General features: G+C 48.1%; 1 protein-coding gene across 1 annotated transcript in view; it reads left to right on the plus strand.

Moving 5' to 3' along the window:
- Positions 1 to 25,831, plus strand: part of IFT43 (intraflagellar transport 43) — a 90,254-nt gene that overhangs the window by 63,815 nt on the left and 608 nt on the right. The window contains exons 4-7 of the mRNA XM_007459757.1: positions 2,061 to 2,093; positions 2,745 to 2,791; positions 25,057 to 25,129; positions 25,380 to 25,455. Of these exons, the coding sequence (XP_007459819.1) occupies positions 2,061 to 2,093; positions 2,745 to 2,791; positions 25,057 to 25,129; positions 25,380 to 25,455 (229 nt within the window). The remainder of the gene's footprint in view (positions 1 to 2,060; positions 2,094 to 2,744; positions 2,792 to 25,056; positions 25,130 to 25,379; positions 25,456 to 25,831) is intronic.

The following is a 25,831-nucleotide window of genomic DNA, read 5'->3' on the forward strand; positions in this document are numbered from 1 at the left end:
CCCCCCCTTGGGGGGTGTCCCCCGGGCGGGGGGGGATCCGGGCCCCCCCCCCCCCAGGGGGACAGGGAGCAGGCTGTGGGCTCAGCGGCAATTTTGCTGAAGATGGACCTCAGCCCCTGTTCGGATGATGAGTGGATAAATGGCAATTAATCAGCCTTCCCCCGGAAGAGTAGTGTTGTCATTATTGTTTCCTTCAGACAGAATCACCGCTCCTTTTGCCCCGGCACGTGACTTAGGAAGGAAAGATTCTGTCCTACCTGCCGAGGGTGGTCAGAAAGGGAGCTGCCCCTTCTGCACAACAGGAAGGCGCCAGCCTAGGCTGCCCAGCCTCTTGAATCCCGTTATTCTTCTGTGACCCCCGTTTCCATCCAAGCTCTTCTGCCGCTAGTGACATAGGACTGGCTCATTCGGACAGTGGGTTCAGAGTTCAGCCTCACCAGGGCAGTGAGAGGCAGTGGGTCCCTGAGAACTCAAGCCGGGAGCAGAGCCTCCCCTCCACACAGACAGAAGGCAGCCGTGCTGGCAGCGGGGGCCGGGGCGGGTGCTGCGTTCAGGATTCCTTTGACTTTGACTTAGAACAGGTCATAAACCTGGGTCATCTGCCATCACCACGGTGGGGATGCCCTGGGTACCCAATGCAGTTTACCTTTGTGCCCCACCTGCTGCCCTGAAGGTCCCACTCGCCCCCCTACCCCTAGTAGTTGCTCTGTCTCTTCAGTTGGCCCTTTAAGAGTCAAAAACTGCAGCCTAGGAGGTCCCCTCAGAGTTGTTCCATACTGTTCTTCCAACTTTACCTACCTACTCACTTCCCCCTCCCTGACTTCAGCCAAAATTAATCCTTTCTACCCTCCTTCCCTCCTTCCCTCCCTCCTTCCCGCCTTCCCTCCCTCCTTCCCGCCTTCCTTCCCTCCTTCCCTCCCTCCTTCCCGCCTTCCCTCCCTCCTTCCTTGCTTCCCTCCCTCCCTCCTTCCCTTCTTTTACTGTGTATCTTCCTTTCTTCACAGCACAGTTATAGTCTAACTTTCATGGGAAGTAGTCTATTTAGACTTAGGTTTATGATTCTACTCTTTGGGGATTATTTGCCTTTTGCGGAAAGTGCTGGTTGCCAACCAACTTACGGGGAGGCCTTCTCGGCCTCCTGCCGGCCATTATGATGCTGCCACCACCCTTTGCCCTTGATCATCATGGTGATTGATTTCTGACTTAAAAGAATTCATAGAAAACAAATACTCTGTTATCACAGAAATTTTCACACATACGGGAAAGTCATCTCCTTGTAACCCACACCCAATTTTAAAAATCTTCAGTGTTTAGCCGATCTCATTTAGAAGACTTAAGATCAGTGTTTCTCAGAGTATCAGTAGTGACCCTCTTGGATTAGAATTACTGGGAATTTGTTTAAGATGCATATTCCTGGGCTCCCCCCCAAGACCAACTGTTCCAGAAATCTCTCGTTGCTGGGTCCAGCAATCTCCACGTCTGACAAGCTTCCCAAATGGTTCTTACACACGTTCAGCTTGGGGAACCAGGACCTCACATAGCGACTGTGCAAACAGACTTCCTGCTCGTGGAACGTCTTACTTGCCCACCATCACTCACAGGGCCTTCCAGTCCTTCATGTGGAGGAGACAGAAAGTCAGGCCTGAACTGAGCGGCTAGTTCGTCCCCTTTTGCTCACGGGAAGCTACACATGTTAGCACAGCAGCTTCAAATAAGACCCAAGGCCTCAGTCCTAAGAAAGTGCTCTGTAAATTGGTCAGTTAACTGTTGAAAGGAAGGCACCGTGTCATCTATACCCTTTTGAGTTTTGAGCTTCTCACTCAACTTGCACTTAAGCTCAACAATTTAATTTGGAGTCATGCTGAAATAAGGCCATAGGAAGGCATTACTGTAATTTTCTTACATTGGTTGTGGGCCTTGGTCTATATAAAGAGGAATCCAGACAGATAAAGCACTTGGGTTATGCTAATTTGCTCCCACTTTTGAAACCCCCCTCCAGCATGCCATGTCAGTGCAGGAGACTAGAGGGTTCTCATAAACCTTGTCTCTCTTTTTTTCAGGTCAGGAAGGAGGGCTTCTGAAGAAATAGAAGAGTATGTTTCCAGTATTCTTACAACATCCTGTGGTGACCATAGTCAACAGTGCAGTCTGGGTGGTCCTCATCGGTTCAGCCTTTATTGAACACAGCATTCAAAGACAGACAGCAGGAAGTTGGCCATGGGCTGGGGCTGGAGTTAGGAACACTAGTCAAGGGTTCGGTTAATGCGGCTTCCTCAGCTGAAGGGCTGGACTCTGGCATTGATGCCCATGTCGTATCTCCCACTGCGTGGTTTTTAGAATTGTATGTTCAGGTATCAAGAGTACTGACCCATGGGTTCTGCTTTGCTGATGCAGATGGGCAGAAGCAACTCCAGCCTTCTAAACCTAGCCCCTTCTCCTAAGACTTATATCAAAAAGAAAGAAGGAAGGTTTCTAGATGAAGATGGAATGGGAAGGTAGGGCCATGGATCTCATAGCTGCGGGGTGGGTGGAGCATCCTGTCACGGTCGGTGTGACGCTGCCTGTGGGATGTAGCACCCCATGGCTTGTGTGGCCGTACATGGCAGACCAGCTGCCAAATCAAGTCTGACCAAGGTGGTGGAGGGGAGTGGGTCCAGAAGCATTTTCATCTAGGAGAGAGAATGGAAGCAATAACAATATAGGGTTTTCACTTTCTGCTTTCCTTTCCTTCTTTTTGGGGGCAGTCACCGCCTCAGACAGCAGAGCCTGGATGGATCAGATGATGGAGGAGGTAAGATGTCCTTGGGGAAGTCAGAAGGGCTTCCGGAGACGTCCCAGAGCATTTCCTGAGCTACAGTTAAGGCGCCATTTGCTGCAGGCTTACTGGAAACATCCCCTGTGGCCTCATCCTAGCCTTTTGTTTTGCATCTCTGAGCCTTGCTAAGTGCTACTGCCCCTGCCTAGAATACTCCACCTTCTTCTGTATCCACTAATCCTGTTTGTCCTTCAAAACTCAGCTGGAAGCATCACCTCCTCTGAAATGTCTTCCCTTCCATCCCACCCTTTCTCTGAGTCTGATGTTCTTTCTCTGCGCCGGCAACCTCCTGGGCAAATGTCCATTGTAATACACCACCACGGCAATAATAGCTAATACTTATCAGGTGTTTATTATATCTCAGGCACTGTCCCACCACTTTATAGATGTTAAAGCGTTTCATTTCACAACAACCCTATGAGGCAGTACTATTATTATCCCCATTTTATAGTTAAGGAAACTAAAGTACAGAGAGGTTAAGTTGCCCATGGTCACAGAGCTAAGTGACTATCACACTTTAATTCTTTACCGGCTTGTTTGTTCTTCCAACCAGGCTCTAAGCTCCTTGATAGTGGACACTGTGTCTTATTTATCTTTGCATCTCTCATGCACAACACACAGTAGCCAGTTAAAGGCTGACACTGTAATGAGGGAGAAACAGCGCTTACATGTCCAGCAGCCATGTCACAGCCGAAACCTGTGTTCAGAACTCAAGAGACAAGGTAAAGTTTGTGTGTACTTTTTACAAGAAACCTACTAGAGTGGAGGTTATCTTAAAGACCTAAATGATCAAAGCCTCTTTTTTACCCCACGTATTTACCATTTCCACACTATTCCTTTGTGCACAATTCAGTTTCCATCTTGTATCATTTTCCTTGTGCCTGAAGCGCTTCGTTTAACATCTTTTTTGAAGAGCAGGTCCTCTGGCAACAAATTGTCTCAGCCTTGTTTGTCTGAAAATGTCTTTACTTTTCACCAGATACAGAAGTCTGGGCTGGCAACTCTGTTTTTCCTTTTAGCATTTTAGATACTTAGTTCATTGTCCTCTAGCTTGCATTGTGTCTGACGAGAGGTCAGTGGTCCTCCTTTATGTTTGTTGCCCTGTATGCAGTATGTCTTTTTCTCCTGCTTTTAAGACTTATTTCTCCTTATTTGTTATTTTCAGCAATTTGGTTATGATGTGGCTTGTTGTGGTTTACTTTGAGTTTATCCTACTTGAACTTCTTGAGTCTGTGCATTTATGGTTTTCATCAGATACAGATAATTGTAGCCATTGTTTCTTTTCTTTTTTTAAAATTGAAATATAGTTGATGTACAATATTATGCTGGATCAGGTGTACTATGTACTGATTTGACATTTGCATACATTAATGAAATGATCTTCACGATAAATCTATCCCCATTACAAGTTATTACAGTTTTACTGACCATATTCCTTATGCTGTCTGTATATTACTTCCCTGTGGCTTATTTATTTTATAAGTGGAAATTTGTACCTCTTAATCCTCTTCCCCTATTTCACCTCACCCACCCCTGCTCGGGCAACCACCTGTTTATTCTCTGTATCTGTGAGTCAGTTTTTGTTTTGTGTTTGTTTTGGTGTTTAGATTCCGCACATAAGTGAGATCATATGGTATTTGTCTTCCTCTGTCTGACTTACTTCACTTAGCATAATACCCTCCGGGTCCATCCATGTTTTCGCAAATGGCAAGATTTCCCTTTTTTAATGGCTGAGTAATATTCCCCTGTATATATATATACCGTATCTTTCTTATCCATTCATCTACTGATGGACACCTAGGTGGCTTCTCAAATTCCAGCTGCCTTAGCCCCCTAAACTTTGACCTCTGTCTCCTCAGCTCAGCCAGACCTCCCTCCCCATGCTCCACTTGGGGTTCCCCACCCCTGTGCCAGTGTCCAGGAAGCATCTCTGGGCAGAAGCCAGGGTGACTGCAGGGCCCACTTCATTTGTTTCCCTCCCCTTGGGGATCACAGTTCTGTGCTACCTCTTGTTCACTGTGTGAAAACAGTTGTATCTTGTATTTTTTCCAGTTTTCTAATTGTTTATAGCAGGAAGGCAAGTCTGCTAACAGTTATTCTCTCATGGCTAGAAGTGGAGTCCCAAAGCCTTCTATTAAATAACCTTTGCTTGCAACTACAAAGTGGAGGAGAGAATTAAATCTGTAGAACGTGGATGATTCTCTGTGCCTTAGCTACTTCACAGGATTAGGGCAAGGGTCGTATAGGACAATCGTGAAATATTCTGGGATGGTGGTTAAAATACAGATTCCCAGGCCACCCACAAAACCGAAGCTGGAGTTGGGGCCCAGGGATCTGCATTAATTTAAGTAAGCTTCCTGGATAAATATTTCGCACACTGAAGTTTGACAACCCTGCTGTAGTGCCTCCAAAGCCAGGATTGAAGACTGGAGGGGGAGTTGTGTGCAAGAGTACTTCTGCCTCATCTCCTTCCAAAGGGGTTTGAAGGTAGAAAGGGAGTCTCTGGAGGTCAGGAATTCAGCCTGCACTCTAGGAGTTAGTAAGAGCTCCTGGGCCCGCTGCTCCCATCGTTCTTCAGCACTTCGCTTTTCCATTATCTCTTATTGACAAGCTCATTTCTTTTTGCCAGATATTCCTCCTTAGCTCTGCTCTCTAAATTCCTCTCAGCTGCCAAACTTCTCCACCCACTAATAATTCCCAGTGGCCCTGTTCAACATGGTATCCTGCACTTCTTTTACCGGAGTCTGCTTTCCCAGACGTGTTCCTAGGATGTCCTCTGCCAGTGCTACACTGGCAGCCGTGATGCTCAGTGATTGGTGGCTACTGCCACCCTTTGGGTTGGCCTGTCCTCACAAACGCTCTGTTGCTTCAGCCATTGGTTGCATAGGGCAGCAGGGCAACCACCCAGGAGGATGTTCCCTGGACTCAAGGAGGCAGGTCCCTGCCAGACATGAACAGAGCTGTTTGGTGGTTAAGGCGCAGTGTGCTTGGAAATTGTGATGCCGATGAACCTGAGGTGCTCATTCAATTCATGGTCTACAGAAGGTGTATTCAGCTGGGACTCTTCTCCACACCTCTCCCCACCCCACCTTGGGCCTCTTTCCAGCTCCCCTCAAAGGACCCCTGAAATCCCACCTTCTCCCTTTTTTTTCAATGTGTGAACGTGCTCCATTTCAAGGAGTACCTGTTAAATATTACAGCAAAACCCTCTGAATACTGAAGTTTGCACACATCACAGATGCATTATTAGAAGGTTGCGCTGGCCGCCATTGTGACATCATCACGTTAGAATCAAATTGTTGCAGGGTTTTTTTTGTAAATTTATTTATTTATTTGTTTATTTTTGGCTATGTTGGGTCTTCATTGCTACGCATGGGCTTTCTCTAGTTGTGGCGAGCAGTGGCTGCTCTTCGTTGCGGTGCACGGGCTTCTCATTGCGGTGGCTTCTCTTGTTGTGGAGCACAGGCTCTAGGTGCGCGGGCTTCAGTAGTTGCAGCACGTGTGCTCGGTAGTTGTGGCTTGCGGGCTCTAGAGCGCAGGCTCCGTAGTTGTGGCGCACGGGCTTAGTTGCTCTGCGGCATGTGGGATCTTCCCAGACCAGCGATTGAACCCGTGTCCCTTGCATTGGCAGGAGGATTCTTAACCACTGCACCACCAGGGAAGTCCCAAATTGTTGCACTTTTAAGCAACTCTATAGGCCACCTTGTCCAAACCTGCCATTTGATGTGTTAAGAGATTGAGGTTTATAGATTATTATATAGAATCTCAGGACTCAAAGGGAAGCTCTGATCTTCTGACTCTCAAGGGAACAAACACTCTGCTGTCATACCGTGGTGTCCACCAGCATCACTGCCATCACCAGTATTACCAGATATTTACCGCGTTGTGTAGTATGTTTCTTTTTCTCATTTAATTCACAAAACAAATCTATGGGAAAGTTCCTTTAAATCAGTTTTACTGAGTTCTAATTTGCATACAGTAGACTGCATCCAAAGTACACAGTGTGAATTTTTATACATGTATATACCCAGTTAAATCTCTACCACCACCAATATACAAAACATTTCCATCACCCCCAGAAGTTTCTCATGCCACTTTCCAGTCCACCCTTCCTCTGCCCCTGTCTCCAGGCAACTATGATCTGTTTTTTTGTCAAGATAGAGTGGTTTGTAGTTTCTAGAATTTTATTTACATTGAATCATATGTATGTATGCTTCTGTGTTTGGCTTTTTCCGCTCACTGGAATGATTTTGAGATGCATCCAGCTGGTTGCATGTATCATTACCCTGTTCATTTTTATTGATAATACGTGGATATAGCACATTTTGGTTATCTAGTCATCTGTTAAAGGACATTTCAGTTGTTCGTTATCCCCATTTTAAAGATGAGCAGACTAAGGCAAAGAAAGGTAACCTTGCCAAAAGTCACACAGCTAGTAAATGACAGCATCAGGATTTGGAAGGCAGCTGTGCTCACCACTCTATTACTAACGCAGCATAGCTCAGCACCAGGCTTTGAATGCAGGTCTTGGCTCCAGAGTCCTTGCTCTTGGCCTCTGAGCTGTAACAAATGGTACAACCCTCCGCTGTGCTGGCATCTCCTTGCACAGGTTGGTTGTGTCAATGTCAGTTCCCAGGTGTGTAAGATAGCGTGCTGGCATTACTGGCGGGATGCTTAATACAATTTCATTAAGGAAGGGGAGAAGAAAGACACTGTTTTCAGGGAATACCCCTACTATTCTTTTCCCCTTCACAAACTTGGAATGTGAAATTTGTGAATTGGCCTTTATTTTGGCTCCAGAGGTTTGACGCATAAAACCCTTTCTTGTCAGAGTGCACTTGACGTTACCTTCTAGGAGGTATGCCTCTTCCCTGGCATAAATCTGTTTTCCATGCAGTTATGCCTGAGTCCTGTAGTGGAAAATCAGTTCATATGTTCCACTTCACACTCGACTTAGTCCATTTCACCGTATGTGAATGTTTAGAATCCATTATGCAATAGGAATCATATGTTACATATAACTAGTTTCTAGAATTATCTTTGCTCAGGGAATTACTTGGTTGGCTAGTTAAGGCTGCTCCTTTGAACTTAGAATAACCAGTGGGTGGGGAGACTCCACGAAATGATTGTCCTGAACCATCCATGGACGCTCATTCAGCAGTGACATTAAACAGACCTCTGGGCACCTGTGAGGGAACCTGCTGGTTCCCTTAATAAAATCACATCCAGTTTCCTTGAGGTCATCAGTGAGGAGTATTCTCACCTGGGAAGAGACTGATCGTCTTCTGGTACTTGGTGGGCTTGGGCGATTGACGAGTCATCTCAAAGGAAAAGATGAATCTCCAGGAACAGAGATGAGAAGCCACGGTCCAGGGCCTCCTCCCAGCGCCTTGGAGGTGAGTTCCACTGAGGAGAGCCAGGGGGTCTTCACGCAGCGCCTCCTGTGGCTCGTGCTGCTCCCATGCCGATGGTGATGAGTGAGACAGCCCCTGCCCTCCAGGATTCTCTGACCTAGTGAGAAATGCCCGCTCTTCTTTCCTCCTCTTCTTTTTTGTTTTGTTTTGTTTGCGGTACGCGGGCCTCTCACTGTTGTGGCCTCTCCCGTTGCGGAGCACAGGCTCTGGACGCGCAGGCTCAGCGGCCACGGCTCACGGGCCCAGCCGCTCCGCGGCACGTGTGACTTTGAGACAATTAGCCCCTTGGAGAAAGAAATAAAGCTGGCCTACCACACTTGAAACACCAAAATAAATTCTAGAAAGAAAATTAAAAAGAAGCAAAGATTAAAAAGAAAAAAAATCCTAATACTAGTGGAAAACATGGGCAAATATTTTTAGGATCCTCTAGTAGGAAATACTTTTCTTTTTTTTATTATAAATTTATTTTGTTTTTTTTTGTTTTTTTTGTTTTTTAAATTTATTTATTTATTTAGTTTTGGCTGTGTTTGGTCTTCGTTTCTGTGCGAGGGCTTTCTCCGGTTGCGGCAAGCGGGGGCCACTCTTCATCGCGGTGCGCGGGCCTCTCACTGTTGTGGCCTCTCTTGTTGGGGAGCACAGGCTCCAGACGCGCAGGCTCAGTAGTTGTGGCTCACGGGCCTAGTTGCTCCGCGGCATGTGGGATCTTCCCAGACCAGGACTCGAACCCATGTCCCCTGCATTAGCAGGCAGATTCTCAACCACTGCGCCACCAGGGAAGCGCCCTGGATCACTCTTGATACATGGTGCTTCTTTTTCCCTGGGGAGGAAGCCGAGGGAGAGAAGAGAAGCACTTCCTCCCATCCATTGACCCCTCGGGCTTCTGAGGGAAGAGAACAGAGAAACAGAAGAAGGAAGGAGCTGTTGAGATCGGGTGTGTTTTTTGAACGAGAAGTGAAGAGTAAGTGCCATGTAGGGGGTGGTTTGGGGGATCTGTTGGTTAACTGGAATGTATTGGCAGCGGGACTGTTTGCAAGACCGAGGCATGCTGAGCTCAAATGTTTTTAGGGGCCAGGCAGGTAATATAAACACTTGAAACAGCAGAAGTTTTCAACTATAAAGAATGGTGGGGCCTGTGGTGAGCTTGGAGGGGAGATGGCATGACCTGAAAGTTTTCAAATTCAGATTTCAAAAAATGACAGAATTTTTAAATATCACTTTATGAACAGGACAAAATGCATCTGCAAGTTGGATTAGGCCTTTGGGAAGGGATTTGCAAATCCTTCCTAACACCTTGGAGGGCTCTCCTATAGGGGAACACAGGACTTTGTTGGGGAGACAAAACATGAAAGATGGACAGCATTACAAGGGTTAAATAGCTTAGACAGCAGTGTACTGAGTGACAAAGGTAGCAAGTAGTTGTTGCTGTATTGGTGATTTATGTTATTAAGGGCTGTGAGGTCAGAAGAGGGAGCAATCCCTGTAGGCTGAGGGCCCTTCAGGAAGAAGGAAGAACTTGCCTGGGTCCCGAAGGCTGGATAGGATTAGGTTAGAGGCAGAGAGACATGTGCACAGCCTTCCAAGATAAGTTGCCTGGCATGAGGAGCGACGCCACATTGAGGATGAATAAGGGGTTCATTCACCGTAACCAGGAGGGAAGCTGCTTCTGCAGAATTAAGCCCTGAGTCTGGTCCATTCTCAACTACAGATAGTCAACATCCCCACGTAAACTGCCTTTCATGAAGTTTGAAGATTGCCAATCATCTAATTTGCTGATTCTAGGTAGACTTGCTCACAGCTAGAGCTGACACCGTGCTTCGGGCAAGTTGGGATTCGTGGTTCTGGAGAACAGCTAAGAATAATGGACAGCCAGAGCCCCCGAATGACCTCAGGGTCCCAAAATTGTAGGATGGCAAAACGGATCTTTCCTTTAGTGGCTTAATTATCCATTCCTATTCTTGGAATCAAGTTTCTAGTTTGCCCTAGGCCTTCAGGCTTCTTCTGTCATGGAAGGTTGTATGTTAGAGAAAGAACATTGGATCTGGAATAGGAGTGAACCCAGTCTCTACAGGCGACATTGGGCAAGTCATTCATTCACTCATTCCTTTAACCACCATTTGTTGAATACCTGCTATGTGTGATGCTTGGAGCTGGGCGCTGGAGACATGATGGTGTACAAACCATTCTTAGTCCTTGCCCTCGTACAGCTTACAGTCTAGTCGGGGATATGGGGACTAATCAAATAGTCACACACTAAATAAGTAAGGACAAATTGCAATTGAGTCCACTGAGGGAAGAGTCTGGAGTGCCATGAGGGAGAATAACGTGGAGACCTGTTTGGGGTTGGGGACTGAGGGAGGGCCACTCTGAAGCAGTGACTTTCAAACTTCGACTTGAAGGAAGAGTAGAAGTTGCCAGCAGGGACTTCCCTGGCGGTCCAGTGGTTAAGACTCCATGCTCCCAATGCAGGGGGCAACAGGTTTGATCCCTGGTCGGGGAACTAAGATCCCGCACGCCACGCGGCGTGGCCAAAAATAAATAAATAATTGTTGCCAGCGAAAGGAGTGTGGAAGCTGGGGGTTGGGAGGACCCTGGTAGAGGAGACAGGAGGCACAAAGTCCTGTCATCTCTCTGACGCCAGAAGTGTTTCCAGGCCTGTTTGGTCTCTTCCAGCTCTAAAATCCAGCTCTCAGAAAGTGAACTCTGGATGGAAAGTGAAACTTCAAAAGGAGCACTGAGAGGCACACAAATGGGAGAAAAGAAATTCTTTGTCTTTAAAAAAGGTAAACAGTATTCAGATTGAGATCATCTCTAAAAACACAATTAGATGTGGACTCAACTTTCAAAAAGTTTATCTCTGAGGTAAAGTCAAGTTAAGAAAGAACTTGTGAACCCCCGAAATAGTGGCTTTAAAAACGTGGAAAGTCTCTGAAAACAGAAGCTTAAAAAAAAGGATTAGCTCTTTCTTGCCTATAACCATTGCATCTTGGTGTAACCCAGGACTGCCAGGTGGAATTATAACTCCCTCTTCCTGGCATCTCCCAGTGCCTCTGGGGCATGCCACCTCCCCACTGGAGAGGGCTGTGCTCTTTGCATCCTGGGGTCCAGGTGTGCCAGAATCGAATACCTTAAAACCTTAGGAGTGATAAATCCTATGGCCAACCCAAAAGTGTGAAATTCCTAAAGGACAGGCTGAGTTGAGCCACTTCTAGCCAGGGGCAATTGGGGACTTAATTCTGCAAGTGTAGCAATCTGGATGATCTGAGAGCTCCAAATTTAAGGGTAATTGCTCAATTTTCTATCCATGTCAACAGGGAAAATAGGTAAAAGTGGCTGAACACAGCCAAGCAATGAGGCTGGATGAGATGTGAGATGCTAGACTGTCAGTGGAATTAGAAAAATGCTATATGTAGTGGAATATTGCTGTCACCCCTCTCCCCGTTCATCTCTGTCTCCGGGCTTTCTAACTCTCTTTCGGGCTCTTTCTCATTGCCTGCTTAATCCTTCCACCCTATCCTGCATCCGTTCTCCTGCAAGCAGCAGTCACTATTGGCCCAAGCAGTTTTAACGTGGAGAAAGAGAAAGTGAAAAGAATTCTTTAAGTGCAGATAAATGGGAACCCTGATATCTCAATTCTTTTCTCTTGCTTAGTATGAATGTTCCGTTATGCTGGCATTCCCTTCCTTAAGCTTACTGCAGCACACTGGACTTATTAGGTAGTACCCAAACCTAGTTCCTTTGCCTCCCTCTCTGTGCCTTGTTAAGCTTCATTCTGTTTGTAGGATACTGGGTATGAAATTTGAAAAAGAAGTCCTTCTTATAGGAAATAGTATTGATAATTAATGTTTGTAAGTGTTTACCAAGAGCCAGGCCCTGTGCTGCTTTACCTGCAATATTTCAGTTAATCCTCACAACATTTCTTTGAAGAGACACTGTGATCATCACCCTTTTACAGAAGAAGAAATTGAAGTTTTGTGATGTTTAGTAGCTCACAGAGGTCACATGGCTAGTAAGCAATGATGTGCTGGGAAATATTTAACAACCAGCTCTCCGGGGGAGAAAAAGTCCTCATTGGTAGGGTTTGCCAATTTCTGTGGTGTAAATGCTCCCACAAGGGCTGTTTTCAAGCTCCCAGCATGACATCAGTGACCACAGAACTGGGAAGAGATGGACAGTAGCACACCAGTATGTTTCCATCATACAGGTACATTGGATGTAAATAATTTCAAGAGCATAGGCAAAGTAAAATGTAGTAGAATTTAGGAAGTGGTGAGTTTTGAGTATTACCTTTGTTTTTAATATAATTTATTTAATTATAAGCATGTATAATTTAATCTTTAATAATGTTTATGTTTAACAACCTGCATGCGAAATTCCTAAAAATTTTAGCCAGCATGAGCTGCTCCAGGACATCACTGCTAGTAAGTGATGGAGCTGGAGTTGGGATGTGGCCTTTGTGACTCATGATCACCTGTTCTCACCACCTTCCTCTTTGCTCTCAAAGTGTTAGGTTCGTTTCTCAAGCCTGCTTATCCAGGAGGCTTGCCTCCACTCATATTCCCACTGCCCTGTTGCAGATTTGTTACCCTTTCCTGATTCTCAGGTTAACCCACTGGCCCCTATCCTCAGCTCTGCTGATCCTTTCCCCGTGAAGTCTTGGCAGCAACATCCAGGCGGAGCAGAGAAAAGCCAGAGAGACCAGATCTTTAGTTAGGGCTCTGCGACAAGGAGCAGAATCTTCAGGTTGGGCCACGCCTCTCCTTCATGTTATGCTTTCTTTTCTATCGAATCCATTGGCATTGCTTTTAGATAATGAATTCTCTTCTGGGTCCTTTGGAGAGGAGAGCCTATTTTAAGGGGAGAGGAAGGAGTGTCACTGGGCTTGTGCAGGTGTCAGGGTGAGTAGCGGGGAGTATGGGAAGTTTGGAAGAACAGAGACCCCGCAGGGCACTCCCTGGGCCATGGCGGGCTATGGCTGGAGCTCTCCCACCAGCGCAATGCTTTGAGACACAGCTGAGGGAACAAACTGACATCACAGAGACTTGGGACACTCAAAAGACTGCATGGAACGTCAAAGAGCCCCAGCCAGGGGTGTTGGATCATGGTGCCAGTACTGAGCTGAGGTCATCATGGGCCACAGGTGGACTCTGTGCAGGTTCATTTTAGTATAGAAAATGAACTTTCTGTACAGTGATTCTCTAAACAAAGGACTTGGTGCGCTTTACCTGTAGGCCATGTCTGTGGCTGGGACATTTGGAAAGACTTCCATAGGCAAATATGACAGGTGTTTTGGGGTTTTTTTTATCACTAGGTATATGGGAATGGACAGCCTAGAAATAAGGATGTCGTAGAGATAGAAGGCACCTCATTTTGGTAATGAGGAAACTTGGGACAAGAGTTGACAAGTAACTGCACATGGTCAGCAAATCAGGGGCAGATCTGGGACCCAGGTTTCCGACTCCTAATCAGGTGCACCCTCTAGTACAGCTCTGTGGACCAGGAATCTGGGTTCAGTTCTTCCTTGATAGACAGTTAAGGCCACATTCCTGGCAGCAAAAGAAAAATGAACTCTAGTAGATGTAGACTCTTGGAGCCCCAAGGGCAACTTCTTTACTCCCCAGTGTGGGTTTGGCCCCAGAGTGAGTGAGATGCTGGAGGAGTTACAGGGCACTTGCCAGAAGTTTCTTTAATGAAGGAAGAAAAGTTGTTTTGACTTGCAGTTGTTTTTTGCAGGAGGTAATTCAGGGTCCCATGCCCCTCCCGTGGGACAAGCATACACCATCATGGAGTAGGTATCTAAGAGCTGATGGGATGGAATGACTTAGCTCAGCAAACATAGTAGAGACTGGTTTGGCTGTGCTCTTCTTGCCTCTTGAAGAGGCAGAGTGTCAGGGGAGCTTCTGAAAATGGAGTTAAGCTTGGAGCACATTTTGGTTTTTCTGCTTTGTCACCTCAGTCGTTCCGTACCTCACCCTGGTCCAGCTGCAAAGCCCAGCCCAGAGCGTTGACCAGACCTCCTGTTCTGCTGGCAGAGCTGGAACAGAGTGCTCTCGGCCCCTAGTGGGCCCCTACAATCTCTGGGTCACACCAGCCTTTCAAGCTTTCCGTCACAAACATCTCTGCCCGAAACGTGGTTGACAGTGACCTCTCTGGGACTCCATTTTCTTTGTTCACGTGAGCAGCTTACTGGGATGTCCCCATCTGAAGAGGAAGAGTGGGGAGCATGACACAGACGTCCTGCACCACACGTGCACGCGCATCGTAAAGGAAGCAGGTTGTATTAACCTTCCTCCAGGAGCACAGAGAAAGCTCTGTCAGCATTCCATCGTGCTGTAGTCGGTTTGGAGGAATGTGGTTAATAATAAATCATCCGACATTAAGCACTGACAAAAGTAAAAGAGAGTTAAATCTCCCTGAAATAGTTATAGAGATCTTTGTATTTATTCTGTAACTCCTTGGATTCTGTCCCTGTTGAATATGGAAGACAGGATCAGGGTAGGACAAAGCTAATCCCGTTTAGTTTCATGAGATGGTCCTAGATGTGACGGTGAGCCGTGGTCCAGCTTTGGGGAGAGGCACGGGTACTTCTCCGCACAGCTGTGAAAGGAGTGGTGGATGAGGGCAGAGAGGAGATGAGGCCATATTGATGAGAACCATTGCCCAGGGACATCTTAGACTCAGATTTTTATGTGACTAGAAAGAGAGGCTCAGTGCTTTAGGATATCTGTTTCAAGTGATGGGTACTGTATAGAGAAGAGGCATAGCGTTCTCTGCCACACACAAAAAAGACAGGTGGATTTGTAGAGTTGCTCCAAATAGTCTTTGTAACCCAAAACACAGCAAGTTGTGGCCTGGGGACTGTGCTCTCCAAGCAAATGGTCGTGATGCCTCACTCATCTTGAAGTCTGACGGTCAGGTAGTGCTTAGGTGAGACAGGAAGGGACAGGCATGATTGTTTGTTTGAGGTTGGACTCATCGCATCACTTAGACCTCAACTGAAGTCTTTCCTTCCAACACATGGGGATTAGTATCTAAAGAAGAACCGGAGATAACAAAGCCTAGGTATAGCAGAAATCCAGGGGAGCGGTGATAGGGGACCCTCTTACCCTAGCGAGAGACGAACTTGATATGGCCAACTGGTAGGTCTTCCTTTCCAGCTTCAGGTCCTCCCAGCTTTCTAAAAATGCCCAGATGTTTGGTGTGTGCATGTGTGTACTCGCCTATATATATACACACACGCGGGGGGACACATACTGGGAATGTGATTCCTGAGTGCATAAGTGTGGTTGACGGACTGGGTTTACCTAAAAGACCCTTTAAGAGGAAGCTCTTGAAAGATGATTACAGAATTGAGACACCATCATTTAAAAGTGCCCGAGGCAAATGCCTTTGAAAATTGCTGCAGCGGAGGGACAGAGAAAGAACCCGGCAGCCCTTGATTGTTGCCCCATTCCCTCAGGACCCGTCCCCCCCTCCCCCTCTGTTTCTCATCTGATGAGAGAGAGCAGCAGTAAGACTCCTCATCTATCTTATGAAAATCCGATTGGGAATGGCTGTGATCAAAACCAGCTGGCTGTCACCGGCAGTGGCCTTGCGAGGAGGGAACCGCTCAGAAGCATTCTGTATGTGGCAGAGTCACGGCTGGTACTGATCAAAGGAGCATTTTTGTAATAAATATATATAAGGAAAAAATACAAAACCTAAGGATTTAGAATAAAAGCAGGGTAGTTTGTCTTGTTTTTTTCAGCATAACACAGAGAGGATGAAATAGAATCAGATATGCCTGGTTTCTAACACAGAAACCAGGCATATCTGGCGGCTCTGAGAAGGTGCTCTCTGTCACATTAATACCATATCACTGATCTTGGGCCCTATTGAAGAGAGTGGAGAGTTCCTCACTTTCCATTCCTTCCAGCCACTTCATTCCTAGTCACCTTTGAAGTCGCTTACCCGCCCTCATCCTTAACACATCTCTACGGATCAAAGCTGGAACTGCCACGAAGCTCCCAGAGAGCTCTTGGGGTGGCAGGGAGTGTCCCTGTTCATTGTTCTTCGTTTCCTTCAACTGTTGGTAACCACTGTGCGATTGTTCCCTAGAGACCACTCCAGTGCATGACACCAGGGTCCTCCCAGTGTCAGGTTCCTGGGCTGAACAGGGTCCTTCCCTATGGAGAACCCTTGTTGGGCTGTGCTTGCCTCCCGTGAGCACTGCCTTTGAATTGCTCCAAAGGGTCAGTCCTGGCTGACAACCTTTGCGCGGTCAATACTGACTCTTCCACAGCCCCTGGTGGACTGCGTGGGGTGATGGGGCAAATCGCATCCTAGGGTATTGCACTCATGCTCCTTCCGGAGAGTGCCACCACCCCTCTGTGGGTAATATGCTGAGGCCGGGCCTGCACACCCACAGTAGACCACGAGCTGAGTCACCACTCAGCACAGCCTCCTGTCTGCCCACCACCCAGCCAGCACCACACCCCCTGAGGCCCGGCTTGTGTCAGATACGGACTCAGTCCAAGCCCTCCCGTCCAGCCTGTCGTCAGCCAGAAGAGTGGCCACAGCGTGGGTGGCTGGGAGGATCAACCGCTGGGAGAACATCTTTTCGATGTTCTTCCTGAGGTCGGGGATCTCTTTCCGCAGCAACAGGAGGAGGGGGTGGGTTTGGCAGGAGCATGGAGACATCTCAACGTACGGGACATAGATAAACCGCCCCCCACCCAAGCCAGCGCCTCAGGACGGACATCTTCCTGCCCCTGTCGTTCGCTTCCTCAGAGACCTGCTTGGGCACCTTTTGCTCGTGATCAGTCCTGTTTCTCAGTCCCTGCAGTGGACCTTCTGGCCAGCAGCATCACAGTTTTCAGACGCTTCTCCCATGGCTGCCTCTCTCCCCTCCCAGTGACCCGGCTGGATCAGGTGAAATCGCCGGGGATCGGTCCTCATAAAGCAGACCCGCCAGGGACCTGCAGATACATTTTTGCCCCGGAACCCCAGTCCGTCCGGGGAGTGCAGGGGCCCAGGAGCCCCTCTGAGACCATCCCTTTCCCTTGTTCCTTCGGGTGTTGGAAGCCTGTTGCCTACCACTTTCCCCTTTTCTTCTCCCTTTAAAAAATTTCTCCATTTTTTCACTTAGAAAAAAAAATTATTTATACGATTGAGATCCACTAATTAAAGCCATTTTCTGGTATTTGGTTACTGGAGTGTTTGATGTCTCTCTGACAAGACCATGAAATGCATGGAGTGTCCACAGGGACAGAATTTGCTGAACACGGCTCTTTGTAAATGAGGGGACACAGTGTCGCAGCAGCTCATGAATATGAAACGCCCATGATGCCACCTCAGTGGACTTGGGAACACAGATGAATCCTGTCATGTGCTAAATGAGACCAATTTCTTTCATTTAACTTCATCTTCAATCAGACCTTCTTCCATTTGCCTGTTTAAAATTCCCCGTACGTGATGCAGAAGGTAACAGCATTCAGTAAAACAAAGTTTTGCAGCTGCAGAGAAACATTATAATGATCTCGGGTGTAAAGTTGCCATCTCTTGGAAACGTGGACATTCTTTCCTTTCGCTCACGAGCTCTGCTGAGAGTCTGTTGACTTTGAGTGCAACATTGGGGGTTGTCTGGACTGCTCTTCTTGGGGTGTCCCTCCACAGCGTGTCCAGGCCTCTTTCAGGTGGGTTATTGAATGTGGCTGTGAATTATGCAGGGTGGATGTGAGCCCTCAGCAGCCCACGAGTGCTCTGTTGTGGCCAGGGCACTGGGCGGGGGAACAGCTCTGGGAAGAGGTGGTGTGGGACTGCATGGGGCCTCTGCCGTGGGGGTCGCAGTTAGTGGGTGAAGCGAGAGGGGCAGATGTCATCATTCAGCACCCGGAGGAACCTGACAAGGTAGGCCAGCCCCTGGTATCGTTTACTAAGGCGTCAAGGTCCGAAAGTGCTGGAATTAGAAGAGACTTTATGTAGCTCTCTAGAAACCCTTCTGGCCACGACCAGAAAATTCCATTCAGAAATCCCCAACCAAGAAAATCAGCAAAGAGTAGAACCTAAAGGGACACAGAGAGGAGGGGCTCCCTGCCTGAGCCATCTTTGCCTGGGTGGGACCGAGGGCTGGATCAGGGTGACTCCTTCGTTCTCTCCTTCCTCTGCAGGAAGACTTACGCACCGGGGAAAGAGCCCGAGTAATGCTCAGGGTGTACTCATTACAAGCGGAGCCTGATCTAAGAAATCACTTTCTGTTCTTGTACCAAAACAAGCCAACAACAGCTAGATGTGAAGGCAGGCTATCATAGAATACGTTGCAGAGATCTGGGGCCAGGGTCTTTGCAGGAGGCAGGCAGGCTTCTTGCTGTCAAGCCACAGGGGCAGAAAAGGATCCCTCTGGGACTTCCCTGGGTACTTAGCATTTTAGTGTGCGGGTGTGATGGTATTACCTGCAATGTGTGCATTTCAGGGCAAGTGGCAGCTTCTCGCATCTTTGAAACCAGTTGTAATTGATCCTGCTGGTGTTCCCACATGTTTCTATTATTTATTTCTACTATTTAAGCACCCCTCATTTATTTCTGTGGTTTCATCTGGTAGTTGGTTTGTTGGTAGGTCTGTTGGCAGGCTAGTATGCTGGTATTTTGATGAGTTTTCCGGTTGGCAACCTCTCTCTTTGGAATTAGCTCTTACTGCTGTTGCTGTTCATTAACAAGCCTTTACTGGGGGCTCCCAGAAGGTGGCATGATGGAGTGGGGCACGCTAGAGATCAAGAGGAAGCCCAGGGTGAAGAGCAGTGTGGCCCAGCCTCAGGATGGAAGCCCAGCAGTCCATATGGACCCAATTTGGATGACTCTTCCTCTGTAACTTTGTCCCCACTCCTCCATTGTTTCTTGTATATGCACAGGCCCTTCCCAGGAGGCCTTGCAGCTCTCAAGTGAGGCAAAGCCTCTGCTGTGATGTCATCAAATCCAGGATGTATCTAAGGATTGCTCTTGGTTGTTCTTGCGAAATGAATCCTGCCTAGGCAACTTTGGGACTCAGTAACACTTATACTATAACTAGAATGATACAGAGAAGATGGACATGGCCCGTCCATGTGTGTGACTTGCAGATTTGAGGGGCATTTATTGATCCAGTTCCGTTCAGTTGTCCTTTAGTTTGCCCATCTTTGGGAATGCAGGAGTGACTGGGACGTGGTCTTCACCCTCCACTAGTTCAGCATCTAGGAGGCAGGCCGAGGGCAAATTTCACTTGCTCTACCTACAGCAAAGTAATCAGGTCCATCCTGTGTCTTTGAATATAAAGCATTGTGGAAAGGTAGAGTAGGAAGCTCTGAATTCTGCCTGTTGGGTTCCAAGATGACTCACAAAGGAAGGGATGTGCATTTTCCTTATTCTGCTCACTTATCATCATTTTATTCATGTATAGAGCCTCCCTTTGCAACTTTTCCATGCTGAGTCCATCTTGGTTTGCCCCTAATATGCCCCCAAAGAGGTCTTGCCTATAGCAGGCACCCAGGCGTCTCCTGGCCGGTTGATGCAGGTCCTTCCTCACCTGGCACCCGACGCCCTCTCTCCTGCTTCGCCCCGAGCTGCTCTCTCCTGGGCCCTGCACGCCAGCCACGCCACCCTTTTAGCGAGTTCCTCCTCACCTCCTAGCGCCTTTGTGCACGTTGTCCCCTGCGTGGCTTAGTCCTGTTTATCCTTCAGTGGCCCTGTCCTAGTTCAGAGATCTTCCCTAACTCGACACTCCACCCCCCCCCAAAATCCTGAGTTAGATCCTCTCTGGACTGAATTAAGGGCATTATGCAGCATCCATTCAATAGAAAACTAGATGGTCATTTAAAAGAATAAGATGCACGTGTACATTGAAAAGGACAGATAAAAGTAAGTCGCAGGACTTCCCTGGAGGTCCAGTGGTTAAGACTCCATGCTTCCGCTGCAGGGGGCATGGATTCAATCCCTGGTCGGGGAACTAAAATCCCGCATGCCGCATGGCACAGCCAAAAAATAATTTAAGAAAAAGAAAAGTTGGGGCTTCCCTGGTGGCGCAGTGGTTGAGAGTCCGCCTGCCGATGCAGGGGACGCGGGTTCGTGCCCCGGTCCGGGAAGATCCCACATGCCGCGGAGCGGCTGGGCCCGTGAGCCATGGCCGCTGAGCCTGCGCGTCCGGAGCCTGTGCTCCGCAACGGGAGAGGCCACAACAGTGAGAGGCCCGCGTACAGCAAAAAAAAAAAAGAAGAAGAAAAGTTGTAAAACAATGGATACGTAACATGATGCCATTTGCAAACATTTTTAAAAGGACATATTTGCTGTGTATGCAGAAATTCTTTTCAGTAAACATATATGAGAAATGGTTAATAGTGATCACCTCTAGGGAGACGGCTGGGATTCATATAAGGAAAGGACATTTTTCATCTTAAACTTGTCTACAGCATTTGAATTTATTACCACATATGATACTACTTTTGCCATTAAAGAGAAAACATTGGGTCTCCCTGTTATTTTGGTCTCAGCGTCTGCTGAGCTCCCTTCACAGTGTGTGTTTTAATTTACAGGCAGCACATTTATTTGTGTTCATTGCTATCTCCCATTACACTGGTGCTGCAGGAAGACAGGGCTCATGTCGGGTTTATCTGCTGTTGTTACTGGCACCTCCTAGCACGGTGCCTTTCACAGAGGGGCTGCTCCATTCATCCCTTCAAGGATGAATGGATGAACGAACGAACAAGTGAACAAATGCAATTTCCCCACAGTGTGGCTAATTGGGCAACACGTGGGACACAGAAGCAGGTGAAAGGCAAGTGAGTTGGCTGACGTGAGAGGCCGGGAGCAAATGCAAAGAGCAGGGAAGGCCCGTTTTGTTAAGGAGTCTGAGCTGGGAGAGAGCAGCGGGTAACCGGTCAGCAGGGGGCGCTGTCTGGGGGAGCTGAAACGAAGGATGAGGGCACCCGCTGCTGCGGCACTGACGTCTCAGCCCTTTTGCCTCGCCGGCCCTTTTCCTGGGGCCGTTCGAAGCGTCCGTTCCCCTCCTTCTCCACGCAGCTGGTTTGGTGCCATACGGACGGCGGGGATGGAGTCACCGGGTCTCCAGTGTCGGTCCATTTTTCTCTCTGCACCATTTGGCCTTGTTGTAGGGAAGTAGCCAGTCGGCCGTATGGTGAGGGAGACACTTCGCTTAGTTATGGTTATTGGGAGACAGAGAAACACCTGAGAACAGAGGACACTGGGTCTCAGGCAGAACGAAAGTTGTCCCAACTATGGGCCGTTGTCTCACCTCTCCACTAGTAGAGGCGTCTTTGAAGTCACTGGACCTTTGCAAAGAAAGCCTCTGGGCAGGGGTGGGGACAGCCTTTTTGGGAGGGGTGCAGTTGAACCGGAGCTGGGAGCCTGCTCTGTCCATTCTTAATGACTCACTTCACGCAAGCTGCTTCATCTTGCTGAGCCTCAGGGTTCTCATCTGGAAGATGGTGACAACTGGGCAGGATTAAATGAGAAAATGACGGTAGAGCCATATAGTTTCTCTGCATGCTCAATGTTTTATCTGTTAAACGAATAAGAATAGCATAGAATACTTATTACTTACTAAGCATAGTGCTTGATATTTTAGATGATCGCATGTAATACAGCAACCCTGTGAGGTGGGTGTAGTTATGTTCCCCGTTTTACAGCTGCAGAAACTGAGGCACAGAGAGGATGAAGCCTCACAGCTAGTACACGGGAGAGCCAGGATTCGAATGCTTCCAGTGCCTGCACTCTTAGCCACTGGACAGGAGTCCTACCCATATGCTTAAGTAACCCATTGTTTCTGTTAATGTTCTTATTATCAGCAGCATCGAAGAAAATGAAACTAAAGTTAACATAATTATTGAATTTTTTTAAATAGTGGCTGCTTTTCAGTAGTCCTAGAGCATACTTCTTTGTTCCTCTTACTGTCTCTATTAAAATTGTTGCTTTTGAATGTTAAGCTTGACACCCTGAATCAGACACTAGGTCACCGGTTCAGGCTTGCAGGTCAAGTAGCCGTCACTGATTGCAGGCAGGGCCGGATCATTCCATGCAGGTAATTTTGTGAAGAAGCGGATTGATTTCTCAAGCCCGTTTTCTCTTTCTAGGTTGGGTCATCCTACGTGTGTGTGTATGAGAGAGAGGGGTGGGAGGAAGGGAAGAGAGGAGGAGGACGGAAACTCCTGGGAACATGTTATATATACCCATAAGCAAGCACTTGTCTGTGATTGTAAATCAGAGACTGTAAAATTAGGAAGTTCTTTGAAGTTTGCCCAAAACCTGCTCGACGGCCACCTGTTCCACTGGGGCCGGCAGTTGGATGGCCAGGCTCTGCGGCGATGGCTCAAGCTGTCACTGCACCGAAACGCTCCAGCCTGCCTTGGCCTGGCTGTCATCGCTGGCTTGGTCCCGCTCAGGCAGTTCACCGGTTTCTGTTGGACACCAGGCTTCCAATTAGAGAGAAGTCCCACTGTGTGGCCAGCCCCGCCAGTGCCGCTCTGAGCGGCCCCTTTGCCAAGGCCCGAGCTGACCTCCGCTCTGTCACAGATGGGCCAGCCCCACGCTCCTTCGTGCGCATTTGGAGGAGGGGGGTGGGGACAAACAGGGAAGCCACGGGGACTCAGAGTGGATAGTGGGCAGAAGTGCAGCTCCTCAGAGCTGGGAGAAGCTGGGCAGAGTTGACAGGACCCAAATGCTGACATTGCAGAGCAAGAGGGGACTTGGGGAAGACCCTGTCCTGAGCCCTGAGCACAGCAGGGAGCATTTTCTTACCAACTTCTGAATATTCATCTCAGGCTGGGCCTCACACCGAGGAGAGCCAGGAGCAGCTAACTGCCTCACCCCAGACCTGTCACACTGCTGATGGCGCATGGCACGGCCAGCTTCCGCCCTGCCCCACTGCAGAGCCGGTGCAGTCCTGCCAGCCTAGGAGCCCTCTCGGCCTGGACTCAGGGACGGTGCCATCAGCAGCCCTCACGTGGACTGTATTCTTCACTCGGAGTGAACAGGGACGAGCAAGCTGAATTTCTGTTAGCATAAGAAATAGAAAATTAGAGAATTCCATCTCTAATTCTCTAGCAGGGTAGAGATATCATCTAAGCTCTGAACTGCGTCTTTCTAGATAGAGGACTTGCTGAATGTGATTCATTATTTCGGGGCTGGTGTTTGTGTCTGCTTTATTTCCCTATCAGCATTTTCTTTTTATTTTCATCCCTTTAATCACTCTCTTTCTCTGCCTGTCTCTTTCTCTCTGTCTTATTTTCTCTGTCTCCGTCTCTCCCTTGCATGCTTTCTGTCTCTCTTTCCAGGTATGGCATCTGTAACCCCTCCATTGGAAGCAATAATAAAGACGCCAGGCTGGGAACTGACATTTATATACTCGGGCTTAGCTTGACTGGAACCATCGCAAAGTCTAAATAATGAATAGCCTGAAAGTGGCAAGGGTCTTCCCAGCTGTTCTTGGAATGATTCTGCGTCTCTTAAAAAAAAAAAAAAAAAAAAATTTTTTTTTAAATTTAGTCCTTGGAAGCAAAAACGAAGGGTGTCTTCACTGCTCTCTCCTCTCTGGAATTTTTCCTCCTTTTAATATTTGCAGTTGGTTTGGGAATTCCAGGACTATCTCTCCCTGCTTGGCCTTTTTTTCTGCCCCATCTCTTTTTTTCTCTATGCAGACTGGTTAAAACAAAGATAGTCCTTGGGCAAAAACGAAGGGTGTCTTCACTGCTCTCTCCTCTCTGGAATTTTTCCTCCTTTTAATATTTGCAGTTGGTTTGGGAATTCCAGGACTATCTCTCCCTGCTTGGCCTTTTTTTCTGCCCCATCTCTTTTTTTCTCTATGCAGACTGGTTAAAACAAAGAAAGCCCCTCTACCAGTCAGTGATACTCACTGAGAGAAGGCAGTACTTATTTAAGGTGTTAGGTTGTCCCCAGGAGAAGATGGATGATTTTTCTGCCGTCATAAGCAAGTTTCCACGATTAAGTGATGTGCTGTCTCTCTGTTTCTCCACTTGCATGACTTTGTTAGATTGACAGAGGGAGTGGCCTCGTTGTCTCTTCCTATGTTTGTATGTCTGTGTCATGTGGAGAGTTCAGAGGAGGAGAATGTCCAAGAGACAGCAAGGGAAGTGTCATCTTTAGAGTCAGTGTTGTTGACTATATTAGACCCGGTAAATGGAGACTCTGATCCTGGACGCACTGCTGGGAAGCCAGGTCACATCATTAGGTGTAAAGTGACCTTCAGATACAGGCTCAGGGCTGTGACACTTGCAAAGACTAGGACGAGCTGATGCAGGTGTGAACCTTGGTCATGAGGAGGTGCACTCATGGTGACATCCACCTCGTGACACTACACTTTCCCACTTCCTCTGTCTGTGACCACGCCAGGTTCATTCAGCTCCTCTTTTCTTTTCTCTCCTCTAATAAAAACACTTCCCCAAGTGCTGTCTGGGACTTTCTTCTCATTTCTTTACATTTCTCCTTAGAGAGCCACGCCAGTGGCTTCTAACCTGGAGCAAACGTCAGGATCACCCAAGAAATCTTAGGGAAAAATACAGACGCCTGAGCCCCACCCCACTAGGAGATTCTAGTCCAGCAGGTTCTGGGGTAAAGCCTGAGATTTGGCAATTGTTGAAGTTCCACCTTTGATTCCCACGCACACCTCTGCTTCAGTGCCACAGCCCTAGACTGGGGTCCTAGCGGCCAGAGACCATTGTGTCCATTCTACCCAAAGCCTGTAGCCCTAACTGTGGCCGGCACGTTGAGGGTGATAAGTAGCCAGTGGAGAAGCAGGCACGATCCCCCCCATTCGTGCTGCTGACATTTTGGGCTTCTCCTCTCATTGCAGATATTCCTGTTATTCCGGACCTGGAAGAAGTACAGGAGGAAGACTTTGTTTTGCAGGTGGCGGCCCCTCCCAGGTATGTTAAATTAATATGAAGTTGGCAGGAGGCAGGCACCGTGCCACACACCATCTCCAGTGGTGCTGCCCCCCAGGGGAGATCCAGATGTCTCTGGATGGGCTCCATCCCAGGGTTCCCATTTTATTAGACGTTTTCTCCCCATTTTGGTCCTTCCCAGCTGCCTACGAGGCTCTGGGTTGGTGGCCCGGCAGCACTCCTGGCACTGGCTCTGCCAGTGGTTCCTCCTCACATTCCGTCTTTCCTGCAGCATCCAGGTCAACCGAGTGATGACCTTCCGTGACCTGGATAATGACCTCATGAAGTACGCAGCCTTTCAGACCTTGGTGAGTGAGGCAGCTTCTGTGTAGGGGACCAGGCTCCAGGCAGCATCCATAGGGAGTTCTCAATTTCTCCAAAGCCTCGCAGCCTCTCCTCCGTGGGTCTCTGGGGCTGCCGGGCAACAGTCCCTTTGCCAGAGACATCATCCTCAGGTATTACAGCATCCCTGGACCCAACATGTTCCAGCGTTCCCAGGGCCAGTCTCCTTCCTGCTTCCCTGGCTGCCCCCGTGGCATCAGTAGATATGCTGCTGTCATGCCTGCCGTCCTGGTATTGACCTTCCCCCAAGGAGTGCCCAACCTGTAGGACATCATGGTGTTCCCTCAGTTCTCAGTGGCATTGGGGTCCACCCACAGCTTTGCTCTTTCACAAGGCATTCCT

The sequence above is a fragment of the Lipotes vexillifer genome, unplaced genomic scaffold (assembly GCF_000442215.2).
Source record: "Lipotes vexillifer unplaced genomic scaffold, Lipotes_vexillifer_v1.1 scaffold39, whole genome shotgun sequence".
NCBI classification, from domain to species: domain Eukaryota; kingdom Metazoa; phylum Chordata; class Mammalia; order Artiodactyla; family Lipotidae; genus Lipotes; species Lipotes vexillifer.